Source organism: Rissa tridactyla, chromosome 8 (assembly GCF_028500815.1).
Source record: "Rissa tridactyla isolate bRisTri1 chromosome 8, bRisTri1.patW.cur.20221130, whole genome shotgun sequence".
NCBI classification, from domain to species: domain Eukaryota; kingdom Metazoa; phylum Chordata; class Aves; order Charadriiformes; family Laridae; genus Rissa; species Rissa tridactyla.
The window spans coordinates 27,010,581-27,033,062 of NC_071473.1; the positions used below are offsets into that span (position 1 = coordinate 27,010,581).

The 22,482-nt window shown below is 40.1% G+C and overlaps 1 protein-coding gene across 3 annotated transcripts in view; it reads right to left on the bottom strand.

Annotated features, from left to right (window-relative positions):
- HMCN1 (hemicentin 1) overlaps positions 1-22,482 on the bottom strand; it is a 198,597-nt gene that overhangs the window by 151,935 nt on the left and 24,180 nt on the right. For all 3 annotated transcript variants that reach the window (XM_054211475.1, XM_054211474.1, XM_054211476.1), the window contains exons 2-3: positions 3,479-3,549; positions 183-341 (exon numbers count right to left, since the gene is read on the bottom strand). In XM_054211475.1, the coding sequence (XP_054067450.1) occupies positions 183-341; positions 3,479-3,549 (230 nt within the window). The remainder of the gene's footprint in view (positions 1-182; positions 342-3,478; positions 3,550-22,482) is intronic.

Sequence of the window (22,482 nt, forward strand, 5' to 3'; positions counted from 1 at the left end):
TTAACCCTATCAGTTAACTCTCTATTTAAAAAAAAACTAAAGTTCCCTAGACTGGCTGTATTGTAGTCTCTTCTAAAAAAAGATTTCACTATGGTCTCACATAGAAGAATTTTACCCTTCAGTATTGAGAAAACAGGGCACAAAATACATAAATGAGCTCAGAATGTAAATCCCCTCTGTACCTGTGATTGTTTCTGTTGAATGAGTTGAAGTACTTCATGGGTAAGTCTATAATCTTTGGATCGTGCATCAGTAAACACATAGATGAAAGAACCAGGAAGAGAAATTTCTAGAGCAATCTTTATTGCCCCAATGCTCATCTCTGGACAGTCTCCACCACCCTGTTCACAATTAGAAGAAAAACAAAGCATTTTTCTAAGAAAAAAGAACATACCAAATAAGTTACTTTCTTTTGGGACATTCCAGACAGACACTTTCTCAGCTTCTGATAATTTACTCACTCTTTTTTTTTTTTTTTTTACTTTAAGCATTGTATGGTTATAAAATACTGTTTAAATACAAGTTCAATTCAACTTATATAAAAATGAACTTGACATACTGAACACATATTGAAATTTCCAAAGAGCTGAAGACTAACTGTAAAACCTGCCCCTGTGAACAGCAAAATGTCTCTGCACTTTCAAGATTAAGTATTTCTTTTTTTTCCTACGATCAACATGCCTTCACACGTACTTACATACAAGCCTCCAAAAAGCTATGGAACAGATCAGTATATCCAAGCTATTTCTTTTCTGCAAAGTGAATGTCATCTTCAGCAAAACTGTTACACTTAAAGCTTCAATTTGTAGGCAAAGTCAAGATAATAGCTAATTTCTGTAGACACCTGCTTGGAACAAGAAAGTCTCTATTCCCACTTCAAGTCTACTAGATTATTGCTCACGTAATATTCCATATGGCAGCATCTATTTCCTATGTACGATAGGAAAAGCACTGCTGAGCTAAACGGATATTTGAGAACAAGCGTGAACTTTTTTATTCTCATACCGTAGAAGAGGGGTATTCTCAAAAGGCAGTTACGTAGCAATAAGAAACGAAAAAGAAGAAAATTTTCCTTTCAGTGTTTCCTGCCTTTCTCTCCAAAGTGCAATTAAATATGGTTACAATTACCTTGTGAAGTTTTCTGGAAAAACAGAGGTGAGTAAAGCTCATCAAGTCTCATTTTCCATTCAGTTCGGACAGGAACACAGAAACTTAGGTTGTTATCTCAGCTCATCTTTACTATTCACATTTCTTATGTCTAAGTTTAATATCTGTATAACTATTTACTTAAATGGCATTGTATCCACTCACAAATGGATAAATTTAGTATCTTATTTAAAAAAATGTTATCAACAGTTCTTGCAGAAGGCTATTTTCCTTAAGTTGTCATTTTTACATTGAGAAATACTCAAATAAGACCTTTTCATCTGTATCACAGGATCATGTTAACACTCAAACCATGTGCAAGATTTAATTATATTGCTTATCTAAATAAGTATGCATTGTGAAAACTGTAATTAATACAAAAACACACCAAAAAAAGCTGGTTAACACTTTTTTAAAAAAGCGCCACTAAGAAGCCACTGCTGCCCAAGTACAAGTTACTGTCATGCTGTCCATACAAATCATTCACAGTTAATTACAGATAAAACACAGGCAAAATAGGATCAACTTATGAGGTGTCAAAGAAATACTTCCTTTATCAATTTGAATGTAAAAGGAACTGGGCTAGTGAAATGTGTACAGACTTATTTTTACCTGATGTCAAATGCTAGCCAAAAGCCTATTTCTAGTGTCATGCACAGACCCTCCAATCATTCTGTGACCAGAGTAATTTTTTTGGAAAACAAGAGCTGAGTTTATCCTGATGCCCAGGGAGGGTAAGTTTTACAGTATTCCTGGAGTGCATATTTTGATCTAATATGTTTTATATGCAATACTCCTTAAAATAATCTATCTTTACCTTAATTTTAGCTTTGTTCATTAATGAGAATATTCACACCTTTTTTCAAAATGAACCTACCTTAAAATTTCCCCTGTCTCCACAATATTCATTCTTGCATCTTTTAACTGTCTTTGCAAGAAAAATACTAACAACGAACACATAGGAAGTGTTCACATTTTCTGGGTGAACTACTCCAAGATGTTCTGTCAGTTCTCAGTTCTGTTCTAATCACTGTTTTAATTTATACTTTGACTCTTCACCAATACAATGAGTGAATGCAAGTCAGTGAAAGTCTTAGTTTAGCTGAATGAGCACATCTTGAAAGTGATTCCAAAATATGCAATCAATCAGGATTAAAGAAAGAAATCTTAAATTCATTACACAGAAACTTTTAAAAAACTTGCTTGTAAAGGAAGAGTTTTAAATTCCCAAAAGCTTCATCGAAATCATAGATGAAGTTACGATTTAAGTTATAATTTTAGTTATGATTTTAGAAATATCTGCAATTATTTTCCAGTATAGCTATTTAGAAAACAAAAAATGAAGACTGCAAGGATTTTTAAAGTTTGAAGTTCCCTATGAAGGAGAAAAGCATAATGGCTGGCATTTTCTGTGTCCTTGCAAATTTACTATTGTTTTCTCTGAAGTTCAATCTTTCTGCCAACTTTTAAACTACTTAATTCTTCCCAAACTAGCACTATTGACTTTCAAACAATGTTTTATTGCAGGGATTACACCATGTGCCAGTTTCTAAGGGAGAGTCTGGCACTACCGACTCCAGCAAGGTTCTCCACAGGTCAGAAGCATTTTGCTTGATTAAAAGACAAGACAAAAGGATCGTATTTTCTTTCAGCAAGGGTAAATCCATTCCAGTACCTCCCTGTCTTTCCATCACCCGATCCAGATGTCATTTGTGCTTCATTCTCGCACAGGGAATGTCCACCAAGGGCGAAATACTGGTATGCTAGTTCAAAAACTGCCACTTGTCTCCTAAGTACAGCTCCAGAAGCAATTCAACAGGGTTTGCAGAAGACAAAAGTACCCGAGTCAACCTGATGCCTTTGAATCAGTCGGTGCTAAGTAATGCATGGCAGTGAAGACAGTATCTATGTAATACTTGATGGGTCTTACAGTCCTTCTGTACCTAAATTTATTAATTAAAGCTAATGAAGGGTTTTCGTGGGAAATAAGTTCCAGAACACAGTAAAACAGTTCACAAAAGTGTCTGTGAACAAGTGGCAGGACTAATTAAAATGCAAAATAAATGTTAGCATTATCTAACTATTCTTTCTTGTGTTGTTGAACTGAGTCCCCATACAATGATGCAAACTAAGACAAAATAATTAATCGTAATCATAAATTAAGATGACCAGAGAACAGGAAAATGACGGTTTGCACAGGTAAAATGAGAGAGCTAGATGGCCTACCATCCTGATGAAGCATTATAGCAGAAACATCAACAAGAGAGGAAAGACTAGAGGGAGGAAATAGGGCCTTTGCTAGAACCACATAGAGAATGAACAAGTTACTCACCTGAACATAAAGTTCCCTGAGTTCAAATTGAAATTTCTTGGGATCTGTGGTTATTGTCACTGGACCAATCTCTAGAATGAAAAAAAAAAAAAAATCGGAAAGTATGAGGAAAACACAGAGTTATCAAAAGACAACTTCAACTGAAGAGCTAACCACTTCAGATTAATAAAAATCTGGTAGTAAAAAACAAACTAATAACGTCTAATAGAAAGGAATGATACACCCAGCACTGAAATCTATGATTCCAAATCTAGTAATCATTCCACTATTACCAGCTTCTAGGTTTCTTAAACATTTATAGGTGCCTAAAGCATTCTGTGTTGTGTTTCTTTCACATTTACTTTTCACCAATCATTTAATTGCTCTTAGTAATCAGAAGGAAACAAAAATCCCCAAAACAAATGTGGCTGCACCAAAAAATTGTGTGTTTTTCCAGAAATAGTTGTATAGGTAAACATGAAGGAGAGGCCGCTCTGAACAGATGACACACACTGGCTCCACTGACTGATCTTAGAAAAAAAATAAAATAACAAAATGAAAAAGGTGCCACATCTCACCTGAAAGAGTATGTATCCTCTATCTGGAGAAGCCCAGTGCCCAATCTCAGCGTATCTAGCAGCAGTTGCCAAAAAGAACTGAAGCAGAAACAACTTTATTTGCAGTGTTTGCTATGTCTTTGTATATTGAGAAACGACAGGGCATGAAATTGAAGTCATCTGGGGTGTGTGAGTAACGGCAGCGCATATTTGAGTATTTCCCAATCACACTAGCTGTACCACAAGCCTCCCTCTCTGCCCCTTCAAGAATTGCCTTCCTAATTGGTATCAAATGTGATTCTAACCAGCTGTTTTCCTATGGCTGTGATTTCCTGACAGTTTACCTTAATCTGTCTTGGCACTCAGGCACTTTATTCTTTTCCTGTCCTGGGCAGGCATTCCTGCCCTGTCCTGGTGCCAGTAATGGCGTTCATCTAGCTCACCAACCTGGTTCAGGGTGCTAAGCCAAATAAATAAGTAAATAGACTGACAAAAAAAGGAAAAAAAGTAAATAGATTTCTGCTGGTTTAGTGTCCCAAACCACTCATAAAGAGATCAGCCGCATACCAGCATACAAAATGGGGTACAATTATGCAGTCAGGGTGAAAGAAAAAGCATGAAACTGCAGTGGTGCCAATTTCATACAGCTGTAGCTTACATGGAAGTGCTGCCTCAGCAGACCATACAGTGGTTTCCAAGCTCTATAAAAGTTAATATGTACTTATCTTCCACATAATCTAGACAGTCCAAAGATTTATTTCACTGGAGTTTCAACAACAGCCATCACTAAAGTCTACTAAAATCACACACACGTTTGGTTGGGGGGGCTCTATTTATGAGTGCCTTTTGCTAAGCATAGGTTTTGGTTTGTTTGAAAGTCACCCAAGAGATCACACAAACCCTTTCCTAGACTATTAAACTGTTGTGTTTTTTTTCTATAAGGCTTTGATTTGAGCCATTTATCTGTGAACGTTATTTACTAAGATGCTACACTATCATCAAAAGAGCCATTATAAGGACTCACCGTTCCTCCACGTACTTCAACCTGCCATGCTCCCACTCCTACCACTCCACCTGGTACCATCCTCCTCTGGGTATTCTTTAAAGCAAACGCCTGTAATAAAGCTATCTCCAAATTGTTTTGCTTCAAATCTATCCCCTGCCAACCATTGTTCTAAAGCATATAATAGAATGGGGTTTACACATATAGTAAAACCACTAGCTCCATTATTCCCTGTCAGCTGAGGGATTACATTTTTCAATTCTCGAGCAGTAAATCCTTTGGAAAGGCTTTCTTTCCCTATAAAATAAAGATCTGAAAAGGAACATACTTCAGCTAAGCTTAAAAAAGCCCATCCAGTTTGGATTGGATGAGGATCCTGCCGTGTTTCTCCGCAGGCCATAAGGGCTGGCTCCAGCGGCGCGCGGCTGCCAAGCCCTGGCCCTTGCCAGCAGGCCGCAGCACCAGGCCAAGGCTCTGGCCACCCTCTGCCGTGAGCTCGGTAAAGAGCATGTCTTTGCGATGCCACCTCGATTAGAGGCTAGAAAGGGAGTATTGGGCTAGTCAGCACCAAGTAGAGAGTTATCTGTTGTCAGGACAGAACGGAGCACTTCACAGGCGCCGTACAGAGGGCAGGTCCCCCCCAGCCAGTTCTGCGGCTGAGGCCAGAGCTCAGCAACTTGCCCCGAGGACCCGCGAGGCCCCAGAAAGGAGTGAGCAGGATCATTCACATCTTCAGCAATAATGATCTCCTCTAAGGGACAAACAGCGGCAACATGAATGACACCGACACTCCCAGCGTACGACAGCAGCCATGTTGCTCTACGTCAGCCCGTATCTGAGGGACATCCAAAATATTTCCAGTTGTAAGCAATGATGCTAGTACTTCACGGAAACTTACAGCTACCATCAGTTTGCCAACAGGAAACTGATCGATTACTGATACGGAAGGCATCTGGAATGGCAATAACCACCCAGCTCTGGGCTGGCATCACTTCCCCCATCCACATGATCTGATCTTCTCTCAGTTGTATGAAGGTTATTCAGTACTCTTCACAAGTAGCTTTACAAGCCCGTCATTCTAGGTCTAAATGGTGATGTCACTGATTCTCACCATCTCGTACCAAAACCCCAGCATCTGTTGTCTTTCACATGCTGTCATGCCACCAGCTTATGTGACCTGCTTGCCAAAAAAGCTGAAATAGCCTTCACCAAGTTTATTTTCTTTTATCCTCATTCCACTACCTCGAAGTGCAACCCAAGCAAGACTGTTTCATCAGTGTAGGTAAAGACAGGCCTTCAAAGCATTCAGAACAGACAGAAGTGAGAAGACATTACCACAAGTGCTTTAAGTTTACTTGCCAGTTAGGAACTATTCCCAAAAAGAACTTCGGGAAAGAATGGTTAAGTTCTCTTACAAAGCACCACAGGAAGTTCTTATACAATTTTAAATTACCAATATGGTAAGAACCTCAAAAACTGTAAAGTCTAAACCAAATTGCAGTCATCAATCTGGACATGGCTCTGTAGAACGAATGCAGAGGCAGGTCTGAGACACCAATGCCTGTGCAATGCTAAACTCCAGCACTGTTAAAGAATTATATAGATCACGATGGAAAACTGTTCTTAGCACTTTGACGATACCGACTGTGAAGCACGAGTTCAGGCAGAGTTTCTGAAGGAACGTAAAGGTTTAACAGTTTTACAGTAGCACACTGTACAAGGTCACCTTGTGTAAGAGCTATCATCTAAACAACACTGAAAAGCTTTGTGGCATTGAACTAAGGCGAGACATCAAAAGATATTGAGTCAAGTTAACAGAAAACAGAAAACATTGTAAAAAGAAAAAGACCAATGTGTCAGGACTCAAAATAGTTTTTGGTGCCTGAGAAAAGCTGTGAAGGCACAACTTTGTTTTTCCGTGCATCTTTAATGGTACGCATATAGCCAGTCAACTCACAGGTATAATTACACGTTTATCCACATCCAAAATTGCCTGAAGTATTAATAACAGCATGCAGAAGTCAAGCACACAAGTCAGACATTCCTCAAGTCAAACATAGTTACAAATGTATCATTGTAAATACCGAATATTTACTTAGAAACTAGATCCTGCAAACATGCCAAGTAAAGCTGAAGAAAAAACATTTCTTGCTCTTTTTTTTTTTTTTTAAACTTCATTAGTTCTTTAGCAAAGATTGACACATGAAATATTCCAACAGAATATGTCCGTTCTGATGCTGAAGGAGGAATCCATTCTTAGGCACCAATACTGGAATATTTGGGACTAGTTTGTTGTGGAGGTCTCCCCATTGCTCATTCCTTGGTCCTTTAGAGGTGATTGTGGAAAAGGTGCAAAAACCTGATACAGACAAAGCAAGACAGTGTGACTGACTTAGGCAGGAACTAAATTCTCTTGTCTCTTGTCTCAAAAGTTCTTTCAAACTGACATGGAGATCCGAGACTTAATATTGCGCATACACATAAAACTGATAACGTAAGAAAGGAAACGTATTTTAAAGGAATGGCTGCACGTTACTGCACAAAGCCTGGACTTCCTAAACTGACATCACAAAACTCAACGCAACCACTACAGTGCTTAAGCTTGTACCTAAGCAATTAAATAAATACGACAACATAAAACTCAGTACCAGTCCATTTGACAGAGATTAAGAGTCTTGATGCTTCCTTTCTGGGGCAAAACCAATAAAAACCATCTTTCATAAATAAGCACAGAAGTCCCTAGTAACCTGAGAAGCTGGCCATTCTGAAAGGCTCTGATGTTTTTCCACAACTTTCTGCCACATTTCAAATGGCTGCATGTTTATATACAAGCTGAACAGCAAGCACATTGGGAAAACCACAAATTGCCCAATGACACACAATCACACCTAATTACTGCTGAGGGTGATTGCAAATTTGGCACTCTCTTAACCGTGACCACGTAAGACATCTGCACCAAATATCTGGTTTGGACAACTGGATGTTTTAGGAGATCTAGCAAAGGAATATGGAAGCCATTTGCCTAGCTCTCATCAACTCACAACACTGAATTCCTTTGTTCTGGAAGGGGAAGAAAAAAAAAGCTCTAAATTGATACTTGGTAGCCGAAAGAATTTCAGCAGAGAGACTAAGTCCTGTGGAGCGCTCTCACCCACAGATTTCCTTCTTCTAATTCAGACCAAGGACATTTCCCTGATGCAAAACTACATCCAGGATTAAAAAAAAAAAAAAAAAAAAAAGGAAAGACAAACCACACACACCCCAAAAAACACACCTTTGGATACTTCCAAAAGACAAATAAACTTCAGAACTAGTACACTAAAAATTAAAATAGAAAAAAAAAAAAAAAGAAAAAAAGAAACCAAACACAAAACCCACATAACAGCAACAAAACCCTGACATTTTAATAACAAATGCAATTACAACAGCCTTTTACTACATTCCTGTTTCGTTACACACAATGATGTGCTGTTCCAATTCTACTAGATTAATGGCATAATGTCAGAGTTGTGCAGATTTCTACCAGTGCCGCATCTTTGCAATGGAGTGACAGTCTAGCCTTCTGGCCTAGAACTGAAGAGATCAAAGTATATTCAGTTATTTCTTCATTACGTAGTATACAGCTCAAGAAATACATAGTTTCCCCCACCTTATAACACAAAGAATAACTGAGTGGCAATTATCACCTACATTCTTTTTTTATTTCTGAAGTGGACTGTCAAGTTTAGCACTAGGCATCTGAAAAAAAAGGATCTGTACTCATTAAAACATGCATTTTAAATGCATACCTTGAAAAGTGAAATGTGTAGTATGAAAACTTTGATAGCCCCATGAAAAATCCTTTTCAGAGCTGCAGTATACAAAAGCTCATTACAGCTTCATCAGGAAGCCGTATTTCCCTGTTTTCACCATTCACTGTCCATTAAGCATCATGACTGAAGTGAAACAGTATGAATAAGACTTTACAGGTCAAACTATGCAAATGAGTTATTTGTCTCTTCAGGCTGTCAAATAAGTGTATTACTGTCACACAATTTTGTGAGATTCTCATTTACTGGCATCATTGAAAATACATGTATGGCAAAGGGCTGGCAGGGGAGGAAGAAGGGAAGGTTTCGATGATGTGAATGGGAGTCAGGTAACCCAGTGGAGGCACCCTAGCATAAATTTCTAACGTATGTCAAGATGTATGTCTGATGGTGGGGAAAAAATAAAAATCACACACTGGCGTGGTTACATACATTCACTTCCTGAGTAGTGCCAGTTTAAGCAATTCCCATTTTGCCTTTCCATCCAAGTGCTGCTTCCTAGCTATGGCAATTTTGACAATTTTTGAGATCAGAAGTCTAATATGGGTTTCATATATACATACACACCCCTCCTTGCCTGTATTTTGTTTATATATATATAGATGGTTTTTTGTATATGATCTGTCTTCCAGTCTTGTTTCCTGTACATACTCTCAAGTACTTCCACCACAGGTGAAGAGATGATAAAGGGTTGTGAATGATCAGCTGGGACAGCTAAAATGCCTAAGTCAGGGCTGCTGCCAAAAGAAACTGGTGTACAATTATTCCCTAAGAGCGGTTTACTAACAGCACTGAGCATTGAGCTTTATCTGATTTAATGCTCTCTCCTCAAACTTCCTTCTCTGTATCCAACTCATTGTAGAGATTTGCTTGCAACTCTTCTGAAGACCTTCAGGAGTAGCTACCCGCCAAGGACTAAGAAAGTAAGAGTAATGATAGCTACTCTTAAGCAGCCTCCAGCCAGCTGTCTGTCCTAAGGGCACATAAGCAGAAACCTTTACTTTCCGAACAGGAAATCGGGTCCTACACATCAGGACTTCGCCCCACTCCAGATCACTCAGGAGAAGCCATCAGAAATGTTTCACAGCACTCTCTTGGCCTTTTCAACACCAGAGTATGTCGTCACAGTGGCAGCTAAATAAAAGAAAAATACTTCTAATTGCCATCTAAAATTATAGTGAAAATTTTTACTTCTCAAACAGCTGACTAACATAAGTACATAGAAACAGAAGATTTTTTACCATTATGTTTTAACCATTAATGCATCTAAAATGCTGTTCCACTTTCAACTGATGGCAAATTTCTACAGCAGACTACTAAACCCAAGCAGATGACTGAAAATACGAGCTAGGTGAGTATTACTAACCACCACCTAGAAAAAAAAACCCAAACTTAAAGCCTTCTGCTTCATGCTCTCACGTGAAGGACACCCTCAATTCATATTAAAGATGATGGGGCTGTGTGGTTAAACACCTTGCTGAATTTTTCCAGAACATGCAGCACTGGAGATGCTGCCTACAATGAAAAGTCCCCCGAGGCTAATGGATGCAATCCCCCACTGGAAAGACCCTCCCAAGGGACTCAGGGAGCACTGGAGCAAGCCAAGATGCTTAGCACTAGAACATGTAATAAGCTATTTAAAGTTTCTTCCTAAATGATATTCCCTCATGACTCGGTTGCTTTTAGCTTTCAGACTCTAACCTGGGTACAATCAAATTTTTAAAGAGCCCAAGAACTGCAGTGAGCAACTTTTACCAGATTCTTAATCAGACAGAAAAAAGGCAAACAAACCCAGCAAGCTCACATGTTTCCTTAATGCAGTCATGCAGTCACTTTCTTTTTTTTTTAAATAGTTTTTCAGCCTCATGACTTATGACTATTAACTTTAATATGCAAACTTCAGCTTAAGACGACAACCGACTGGAAGAAGCCAGACTGCACAGAGTTTTTCTTTAGTTGGCTATTCAAATAAAAACCAGATAGTCCATGCAAACCGCAAAGCAGTGTTAAGCAGCCTAACCGAGCATTAGTGGAGCATTACGGAAGCTCCATCCTCATGGGTGGCGATGGTCATCACCCTTGGGCATCCAGTTCTTCACCAGACACCTCAGGGCAGCGGTCAAAGCCTGGATGAAACTCAGAGACCAAAGATTTAAGAGAATTTTTACTGAAAATGTGCCTTAGTAAGTGCCATATTTGTATTGTTCTTTCCCATTGTTATAACATTTATGAGACTGTGTCTCTTTTTTTAAAAAGGAAAATAACAATGGTTAAGAAAAAAGGCATTATGTATGTTTACATTTCTTGGAAAAGAAAAGCTAGCTTGGAAACCTACAGTGGATAAAATCTGATATTATCATCTTTTGTCTACTGCAACGAGCACTAAGTTTAGCTTATGGGCCTCAAGTGCGGTTGTCTAAATGTTATTAACCAAATAAAAATCAGGTGCTGATTTGCCCAGCACAGCAACAACTAGCACACTGTTAACTCTACCTTCTAAGAACTACCGTCATAAACCACAGGATGTGCAGAGTAACCTCTTCTACCCAGAGACCATTAAAATAAATCTGGGTTTGCTAGAAATTCTGTCTTAAACGGGTGATTCACAAAACAGTCTGAGAGCTTCTCGAGCCCCTTGCACGAGTGGTACTGCATCCCACTCAGGCTGGAAATAAGAAAAAGAAAGATTGAATTAAATAGCTCTACAGGTTGATTATTGATCCAAGGAAATAATCCACTTCAACATCCCCTCCAGTTCCACTGGTAGGCCAGAAGATTTTGGCTATTGCTGGTGTACAAATAAGAGGCAAAGATACCAGAAAACTTGACTCCATGTGGTTAAAATTTAAAGTAATGCCAGTGGATATTAAATGTTCCAAATGTAAAAGGACTGACACAAAGCAAGTTTTTTTTCCTTTCTGGGGACAAGCAAACATACAGAATCCTGGCAACAGCAGGAGACCCACCTTCCTCCTCCTTTCCCTTGGTTCTTTGAACAGCCCTGGAGGTCTGTTCTCACCAGAGGGCCATCATTTCTGAAATGACTTTGGCTGCCTCTAGCCAGCTCTCAATGGACGATTGCCCAAATCACAAAAAACACAGCCACAGCTGGCAACTCGGCTGACAGTCCCTAAGGGAGGCCAAAGGACTGCAAGAGCCACGGAGATTATGCGAGTCTCTGACAACTAGGTGGTCCCCTACATTCAACCCTTGAGCCATCTCGGTGAACTAAGTATGTACAGAACTGCTGCCCAAGCTCTTACACATCTCTTCTGTGTGCAGAGGGGTTTGGTTTTATGCTTGTCAGTCCAGTTCTGCCAATAGCACAGAAGTTCATGTGGCTTCTTTTCTAACAAGACAAAGCACCAGCAGACGCAAGGGAAAGGAAAAAAAAGCAGCATTTGTTGACGCTATACGGCATGCAAGCTTTGACCAATTTGCTTCCCTCGGTCTACAGTAAAGAATAAACAGCTGATAAGGACTCCAACCACAGCTTCCTCACTGTACAGCATGGGAGCAGCAAGCAGTTATTGAAGCTGGCCCACGCTCTCAGCTCACACCGAACATCTGAAAAGGTCATCAGATTACTTTCTGGTTTTGTTTATTTCCCCTTGTTAACAACAATCTGAACTGAGTAAAATTCAGTTCATAATGCTCTTTAAATTCTTTCTCCAGACTGAACTCCGGTTCAGTCCAGGTCTATTTCTGTCTCATCTCTTGGTCTGTGTATTTTGGCAATACTGCTTAAACACTTGTAACAGCGCTGGGTAAAGAACTTACACTAAAGAATAGGGCAGGAGTGAATGTAACTACAAATGTTACAGTGCTGTTCTGTGATTAATAACCTTAACACATTGAAGTGAAATCAAATACTATTTAAAACTCAATTTTTAATTTGAAATTTATACTTGGTATTGCATTACAAAATGAATTTATTTACTGCAACACCGAGCAAGGATTCATTCTGAGCTGCTGCCCACACCACTGGCTGCGCTCCGGCCGGCCGGGAATAGCCGAGCTCCACCGTCGGGAGCCTCTTGGCACTGCAGGTTACCGCAAGCTCGCCTGTAAGGCTCCTTCTCTTTCTCCGCTGAACTCTCATTCCCACCATGTCCCCAAATATATCTCACCATAGGAGGGGTCCATAGGCCGACTGGAAAAAAAAAAAAAAATCACAGCTTCTTTTATTTTTCCAGAATAGATGAATCCAATTACAAAGTCTAATTAAAAGCTTCTGCTGCTTGGAAGATTATGTTCACAGATTACTTCCTTCAAAGAGACTTGGAAGACCCTTGGAGAGGGCTATCTTACTCAAGCCAAGTCAGCTTTTTGATCATGAGACATAATCAAAACTGAAAAAGCAACTGGCTCTTTCCTGCTGAAACTGCAGCCTCATTGCTTTCATGAAGGATATAGAATTACTAATGCACTCAGCACCCACATCTACATAAAAACAGACCGGGTAAGCAAATAAAGTTACCCACAGCAACTTGAGCATCCTGAGAGCAGGACAACCCAGTACTGCTCAGTCCGTGATGATGAGAAACACTCTACATTCACGCTATGTACCACACAGTGACATCCCAAGTCGGGAACAGAACTTAACGTGTGTAATTACTGCCCAGTTATTAAAAAAACAGGAGTCAATGTTTTCTTTCCCTAACAAGCTTTATGGAGACCACAGTTTTCATCAGTTGGTGCTTAAAACTGTCAAGAGACCATGGAAAAGAGGACTTTACAGAATAAATTACCATATTAATCCTATGCTGTTATTCAACAGGCTTATGTTCTGGTAATGCCTTCACACAGTGAAAGATAATTTTAAAAAAAAATCATAGATGGAATATGGCGTATCAAATTTAAACGGGTCTGCTGGGGTTTCTTTGACAAAAGGGAGTTACATCACAAAACAGAACACCACAACTGTTAGACACAAACCTCATACACAGTGTGATAAATTTTAGGGTTTTTTCCTCCATAGAGGATAAGGGGAACGCAAAAAAGTAAAGACTGAACTAAAATTCTTTCAGATGCCAGACACAATCCTTGAAAAGTTATTTAAATCAATTTTGCTCTGAAAATTACCAGCAAATGACATAACTAGTCAATTAGCCCTACACAAAGAGAAAAGATAATGAGACTCTAACCACAGCCCTACCCACACTTGCATAATTAAAACACAACCAAATAAATTTTCCTCAGTTTTCATACCAAACCACCTGTCTCTCAAAAGAACACAAAGAAGAAAAAAAAAAAAAGATTTCTTTATTTCTTTTAGAAAATTCTAGGAGAATAAAAATAAGCTGAGATGAGATCTTGTGTATGTGCATGTATATATACACACATGCATGAACACCGTCATTTCAATACTATAAAATGCCTTATGATATATCCAGTTGCCAACCTTTGAGAACAGAGATTTCCAAGCACAACAAAAATAAAGTCATCCGAGACCAGCTGCTAGGAGAAAGAAGTGTGTCACATTCGGTACAAAACTCCTAGTATTCTGCATGAGTTTACTCTGTACAAAGAACTTTCTTTTATTGCTTTCCACTATTAAAAATGCTTTCTTTTTAAGTCAGTGACAGAGTTTTTATTGATTTCAATTAGAAAAGGCCCCAGCTCCCCTCCAAGTATTACACTATAAAATGAATTGCTAAAGGATTACCAGTGTAAAACCATTAGAAATCCAAACCATTTCCTTTTAGCCATTATAACTGTAAATTCAAATCTCCATGCATCATTCTAAATAAATGTCCACTTCACAAAACTAATCCATATGCAGCTGACAGAACATGGAATTTTACGGCAGATAATGCTGTCTGTATACGCTGCTTATTCACTCTGACAATATCCAGTTGTGGATATTACCCCAGGGCTCTAACGATGGTTCAGTGGTGCCTCAAATACCACTGTGAATAAAGAAGCATCGATTAGTTTGTGAACACATCTATTAAAGATGTTAGAAGAAGGTCAGTTACTGGTGTACCAGGTTACAGCAAACTTTTTGGTCCTTTTAAAAATCTATTATTGATTTCAACAGTGAAGGCTTTGTAAATAGTTCATTTTCTATTGCTACTTAACAGACACGTTTCTCAGCCCTGGTGCGGCTCTGTTTGATAGGTTGGACCAGATGATTTTTTGAGGTCCCTTCCAACCTGGGCTGTTGTAGGATTCTATTGCACAAGAAAGCGATGGGAAAAAGCTGCAGAAAACAGGACTGCAAAATTGCTTATCTGACAAAGGCTGGCAAATACTGAAACATTTTAGTTCTGTTTTTTAAAAAAATGTCGTTTGGATTTAAATATCAATTTAAAAAGAAAGGTACAGCAAGTTTTTCATGGCCAGATAAGCCTCTCAAAACCTTCATCAGAGCACTGTTTACTTTGGTAGCTGGTGAGTCAGCTGGAAGCAGCTCTCCCATCCCATAACTGCTGCCTGTATCATTTGTAATTGTAATTTTCTAAAAGGCACTAACAAAAACATTTTTAAGCAGCAGAAATCATTCAGTGAGAGATAAACTTACTGCAGAACTACAGGGAATCAAGCCCGAGAAACTCGAATGGCCACCCCAACCTCAGGGCAGGGGGAAAGGAGACACACGGCCAGGCTGAAGAGCTTCTCCACAGCTGCCAGAATGGCTTGGTGGGGACAACAGTCGTATGTGTCTCCTCCCTTTCTGTGATCCAAACCAGTGAAAATGCCTTGCGGTGTGCTTTCTGGTTCTCCACAGCTCTCACTCTGGAACAGCAGCCTGCACGGAGGAGGAGCAGCCACCACATCCGCTCTCCCAACTGGCGCACTGGAGTCCCCCGTAAGTTTAACTGCTGTGAGCCATTTAACAACCACACGGGAAGTAACAAAATGTTCTCCTCCCCGCTCTGTAGCATTGGGCTTACTTCATCCTTTTAATCTGGCGGAAGAGTCAAAAAACCAAAACTTGTCCCCACAATAGTCACACAATTAATCTCTGAGAATAGTTGTTAAATAAAGCCTGTTGCACAGAAGTCCCTGATTCTGAGCGTGCTGCTAAAGATTGGGCTGCAAGCCACACATGTTTACTTATCACTTTGGAAAGAGAATCTGCGAATTCACTGACTTTATGCGAGCTCCTTGGTACATAAACAATCCCCCAATTCTAATCTAAGCATCATTTCTGCTGGCAGTCATTTGGCATATGAAACAGATCTCTGACAGCCAGCAAAACACCTTGTAACAAAGCAACAAAATCTTAAAAATCAACTGGGAAAAGACCAGAAGAGAACCAAAGCTGGAAGAGAGCCATGCAGTTGTTCAGAAAGCACCGATTTCAGCTTGCTTACCCAGCCATGAAACAGCAGCTCTGGTGTCTCATGGACAACAGCCCAGCCAGGCACACAGAGCAGATTGCACAGGAAACAGGTGGTTCTGGAAGAACTGGAGCCAGTGACCCATGTCAGTGTGAGCTACCTCCACTCAGGACTCAGCATCCTCAAAGTTCATCAATCACTTTCTTCCTCATTCTCGAGACTGTACCTAAAATCTCTTGGGCATGAAAAGTTTTTCAAGTAGATGATGCTGCCCTGCTAAGCTGAAGGATGTTGCTGATGTCTCCACAGAAAAGATACAAACAAGAATGTCATAAATTGCGTGGATTAAAGCTGAACAGACTACCAATGTTTGGTCTCCACTGCGAAAAAAAATAAAAATGAACAGACTCTCAGCTTCACCTGTAGCCCTCTGGGCAGGTAAAGCAAGAGCCTTTGCTAACCCCCAGCAGTACTACGGTGCAATGTCTTCACACCCTGTGCAAGCAGCGACCAACACGAGGAGGCCAGTTTGCCTCACGATAAACTCGGAATTAAGCCACCAGAAGTGTTTTACAAGAAACTAATTTTAAGGCCACAAAGCACGGCTCACAGAAATAGCACAGATCCATCTAGGTTACAGGGCCTGAGATGCCATCTCTGAGTCCCACAAGTGGCATTTGTTTCCTTTTCACTGGCAGCTCGCTTACAAATACACCACCTTTTTGCCAACTCTTCTACGCAAGCAGTAACTCTAGGCAGCTCGTTACAGCGAGATTCATGAGAGTTTAACTGGGTAGCTACGAATCCATCCTGATCTACCCACAGCTCTGTGCAACTGGCAGAGGTTAGCAGCATCGGCAGGGCCAGAGTCACCTCCTGTGTGGATTTCTGTCACCCCTTGGCAAGGCCTTATTGCCCTGGCACTGGCCGCAGGGAACATGGCATTACCTAGCCAAAATGTGCAGTGGGATGCCTGAGCAGAACAGGAGGTTAACAGCTACAGGAAGGCTGTTTCATGGCTTTGGAAGAAGAAAAAGGAAAATTGTGAGAATATTTATGCTCTTGATGCACGCTTCAGTAGTTTTTAAGAAGCTGTGGAAGAGAGGGAAACATTAAATATTATCTGTGGATTATAAAATTCCACTGAGTTTCATTAGAGCAAAATGCAAGCATGCTCCAAACTAAATCAAAAAGCAGATGTGAGGAGGGAGGGAGGAGGAAAAAACAGAGGAGAACATTAACCTTTTTACCCTAAACAAAATAGTCTTTTTCATTTCGCATGAGGGTAACTTAAATTGGTTAAACAGGAATACATTATGCAGAAGTCTTGTTTTTTATTTGCTCATCTTTTAAAATTTGTTCAAAATAATGCCACGGTTTATGTTTCGACAGAAGTTAGCTTAGGCTAACTCATTTGCCTTGATCCTTGTACTTCCCAATTTCACCTTCTGTCTGGCCTACTCCAACAAGATGGGGAGGTGCTCAGCTGGCTACTGGAAAAACATGAAATCCTCACACAGAATAAAATAATCAATTGCTAAATAATAATCAAAGTTACTCTTAAAGACTTATTAAATTTTAAAAATGGTTTAATGGTCATGATTATTGCTTTCAATAAATCGCTCTGCCTGTTTATTCACACAGAGCACAAAGCTTTTTTCTTTGGGGAATTTGGATCTGTGGACTTGAAGCCATCAAGCTCCAAAAACCAATGCTACAACCTGACTTGTACTGTTTACGTAGGTCAATCAAGAGCATATTTTCTTCCAGACACAATGCAGACCCTGAAAAACACTCACTCTCTGAACATGCATGTGCTTTGAAATACTTGCAGTTCATGCTGGGATATTTTCAGCGGTAACTGCTTCCACCCAAGTCAAGACAGGTGAAAGGAGCTGGCAGCCAAACACATTAAGTGAGGATGCCACGGGTCAACACCAAAAGGGTGCTTTCAGTGCAATGTGAAATTCTTGTCACTCACCATTGTTGTTGAGTAGAAATAAGGTGGCTCACAGGCTGATCTTCATCAGCTGTTGCTCTCAATGGTGTTTTCAGCTGCCCTGTTATCGAAGTTTCTCAACCATTTGTGCTAGCAAAGACTTGAATGGGTGTGGGCATGGTTTTGGTGTTTATTCCACATTTTCCATGGACTTCTCATCTCGTATTTTTTTGTCAGTCTGACACAACACATCTAGCTTTCTAATACCATTAAAGCTTAAGACATTCATTTACTAAACAGCAGCAGTTGTTCAAGATGCTAAAACGGCAATGTCCACCTTCAAGTAGTTCTCTACTACTGCATTATCAGAGTTGGCAAGTGAGCGCTCCTCAGCCTCTTCAGGGCAAAATCAAGTGGCTTAGCATATAATATGGAACAATTTTTAAAATTATGAGAGCTTGATAAGATTCCAGTAGTGCTAGAAAATAAAAAACGCATCCAAAAACTCTACACCATTAAAAATAGAAAGGAAAAAGAGTAATTTTTCATAGACTGTATGAATTAATAACTTAAGTGGCCCAAACTGTCACACAACACGTCACTTGCCTTTCTTTAAAGAACAAGAGCACTAGTTACACATCTCTCAGACACAGTATATTCTTCTAGCTGAAGTTAGTCTTAAAATAGATTAATCTTGCCCTAATAGACTGGATTCTGCCTTTGTTCTGGCGTGGGTGGCTTAGTGCTCCTGCTTGCAAGGTCTCTCTGGCACACCCTCAAGTGCCAGTCTCACACCTGATATCCTTCACAGGCAGCAAGACTTCGGAGTCCAGCCATCCAGTGACTCAACACTGAACCTTCAACTGCCCATTTCACCTCCACTTACACAGGTTTCCAAACATACTTTTCCAACAAAAGACCTACAAGTTATGAGAGCTCTGGTTTGGCAGTTATGCTGTCCAGGCATGACCTAACTGTAAAGCAATGAAGCGCAGTCCTAGAAAAGGAACGTCTTAACCACAGACACTTTCAAGCATTATAAGCAGTTCAGATCTAAAGAAAACATACTTCTGAACACCACCCCCTTCAATGGGACCTCACTGCCCCATGTAAGTCTCAGGCCTCAGGACAAGACATGATATGGAATGGCTTCTCTTCCTCAACGAGCAGTCTCTTTAGAAGGTGGCCTCTGCCAACCCCCTTTCTGCCTTTGAACATCCTCTCAAGAACCTTCCCATTCCATGAGGCTTCCAACACCACCTTTCCCATTCCATGAGGCTTCCAGCACCAGCTGCCCGAGAAACCAGAGCAGTTGTCCAGCCCATAGCACACTCTTCCAAGAAGAAAGCACAGGTATACGAACGATGGCTCTGCTACAGCTACTCAGAGCATCTCATTTATGCCTTATTTCTTGCATCCAAAAGAAGGCTCAAAACCACAATAAAAACATGCAGTTCTTAATGACATTCATAAACAAACATGACATTCCTACATACATTAAGTCAGGCTAACTTTCTTGAACACTAACACCGAGGGAACAAAGACCATAAGCGCATGACTAACTCTCTTTAAACAACAGTCTGTTGTGCGGGATCGAGGAACCACCTGTTTTTACGAACTGCTGAACTGCCCACTGGTATAGTGGTGAAGTGGTGTCACATGGTGAAGACTGTCACTACAAGGAATTTAGGAGATCATAGAATCATAGAATCCTCATGGTTGGAATGGACCTTTGAGATCATCGAGTCCAACCATACACACACACACACAAAAAGAAACCAAAAAACAAACCCCTACAATCTCTGCCACTAGAGCATGCCCTGAAGTGCCAGATCTAGACGTTTCTTAAATATGTCTAGGGATGGCGACTCAACCACCTCCCTGGGCAGGCTGTTCCAGTGCCTGACCACTCTTTCAGTAAAGTAATTCTTCCTAATATCTAATCTAAACCTCCCCTGCTGCAGCTTCAGACCATTTCCTCTGATCCTGTCATTATTCACCTGGGAGAAGAGGCCAACATCCACCTCTCTCCAACCTCCTTTCAGGTAGTTGTAGAGGGCAATGTGGTCTCCCCTCAGCCTCCTCTTCTCCAAGCTAAACATGCCCAGCTCCCTCAGCCTCTCCTCATATGGCCTGGATACTCAGGTACAGACATGAATAGTGATTCAGTTTTTCTGTGAAGGTCTTGTTCAGGTGTCTGCAGTACAAAATGGCATCCGAATGATAAAGACTGTATCGCTCGGGTTTAAATCGCTAGTTCTGCCACAGATTCTCTTTGTTGCCAGAGGCAAATCTTCAGGGCCTCACTCAGAAAAACACTGAAGCATATGTGATAATCATGTCAAAATCAACAGGATATATCCAAAAACATTCTTAAGTGTTTTGCTTAACTACAGACAGAGTTTGTTTGTGCCCAAGGTCTCCAAACTGTGAAGGAGGTGGTGTTTCCCACCTCCCATCCTTTCTTTATCCCTAGAGTAACAGCTGGATATTCTGGGCAGAATTATTTATCGTCATATGAAGGCAGAAATACTGTACCAGTAGAAGTCCAACTGTAAAGACGTTAATAGACATGTTATGGATTTATTTCTGGTACGATTATGTGGACCAAGACCCCAGCGTACCAGCTAAACTATATAAACATGCATAAAACTGTCCAAACATTTAACCTTAATAATGAACCCAATTTAACTAGCAGAATAACCTACATGCAATTCCAGATGTTTCTCACACATGGTAAAATAAAATACTCTGTTCAGAGTACGCTCCTACAAAGCTAGTGTAATGTCAGGAAATATAAACAAAAACAGGAAAAATTTAATTCATCTCATTCTCCAAAGTCACATCTCCCATTTACTAAGCTCTTGCAAACACGTTATGTTGCTGATTAACAGTATTGCCTTAAGGCACAACCTTTTTCCTTTTTCTGATCTTCAGAGTTAAAAACTGCTTTGAAATATCACCAAGGCATACAATTCTTACTCAATGATAATGTCAGAGAGCACCCTCTAATTTAAAACACTGCACTTCTAATTGACAAAATTGAGTCAAGTAGGAAAAGCACGATGAATTCAGATCCTATCCTGAGTACAATGAAACTTCAAACAGCTCTGAAAAAATGAAAAACAGCTGAGCTAATAAAAACCAGACCCTGCTTAAACAGTCTTTCATCAAGTAAATTTCACCTACATTGTTAATCTTGGAATCTGGGAAAGTAGGAGGAGCCAGCAAGGTCTGAAGAGGAGATATGAAAGGATATTTGTAAAATATGTAATATTTAGCAAATTAAGAAAGCAGACAACCACAGACAGACTCTGACCTCAGTTATACTGGTGTAAATCCAAACTAACATCACTGACTGTAATGGAATTACTCTGGATTTACTCCATGTTAACTGAGATCAAAACCTGTTCAATGACACAGAATATCGAAGTGGAAAAAATGGCTTTTATATCTACACAGTGGGACGTTTCATTGCAAGTAACTAAGAAACTGTTGAATGCTATGTAGCTACAACACAAAAGGTGAGATGGGCTTAAGCCATCACATAAATATCCACAGCCAAAATTTCTAAAGTTTGAAAGGGTTTACACACTTCAAATTGGCCTCTTAACAAGCTTTATGAAAATTAAAGAGTTAATTCAGAACACACTGCACTTATTTAGTGCTTTTCTTGTTTGCTTGTTTCATCGCAAACCATACTCTTTACAAAATAAGACTCATCCCCATGAAGTAGGCATGCAACGGCATCTCGGAACTTGCTTCCCTCATGCCCTTCACAGAGACAAATTCAGCCTCTCCCACCACTTGTTAAGCTACAGCTCCATCTCCGTAAGCTACCCCACACCTATACACAGGGGAGTATTTCTTCGCTTTTCCTCTAAAAAAAACCCCCATGGGTATGTATCAGTAGAGGTGGCTATGCTGAGACACAAGGAGCTTAGAAGATTTACCTAAAGTGGTAAAATTCCCTCATTCTTTAAAACGCAATTTAGCCAATGTGCATTATTTTTATCTTCACATACCATGGTTCACTTTAGGTAACAGAACAATATTTAATTACACTTTCAAGGGCAGGGAAAGGGTTGAGTTTTTACAGTAACGACATGATCTTCATTTTTCACACCCCTAAGCACGAGCAAGAACCGCAATATTTAGAACAAAGCTTGCTACACAAAGCAGCTGCATTTTTTTCTCCCACTGTCAGCATGCGCAGAGTCTGCCTAGATTTGCACACACAGATCCCGTGTAACTCAACATTTACAGTCCAATTGAGTTCATTAGCGGCAGGGACACTCACCCCCTTCCCACTTCCAGCCAAACTGCCAGCCCTGCTCTCCAGAACCCTCCCAGCACAAGCCATCACCTCCTGCGCTCAGCAGCAAAGCAGTTCATGCACGCTCCTAAGCAAGCTAGTGAGCTCAAGGA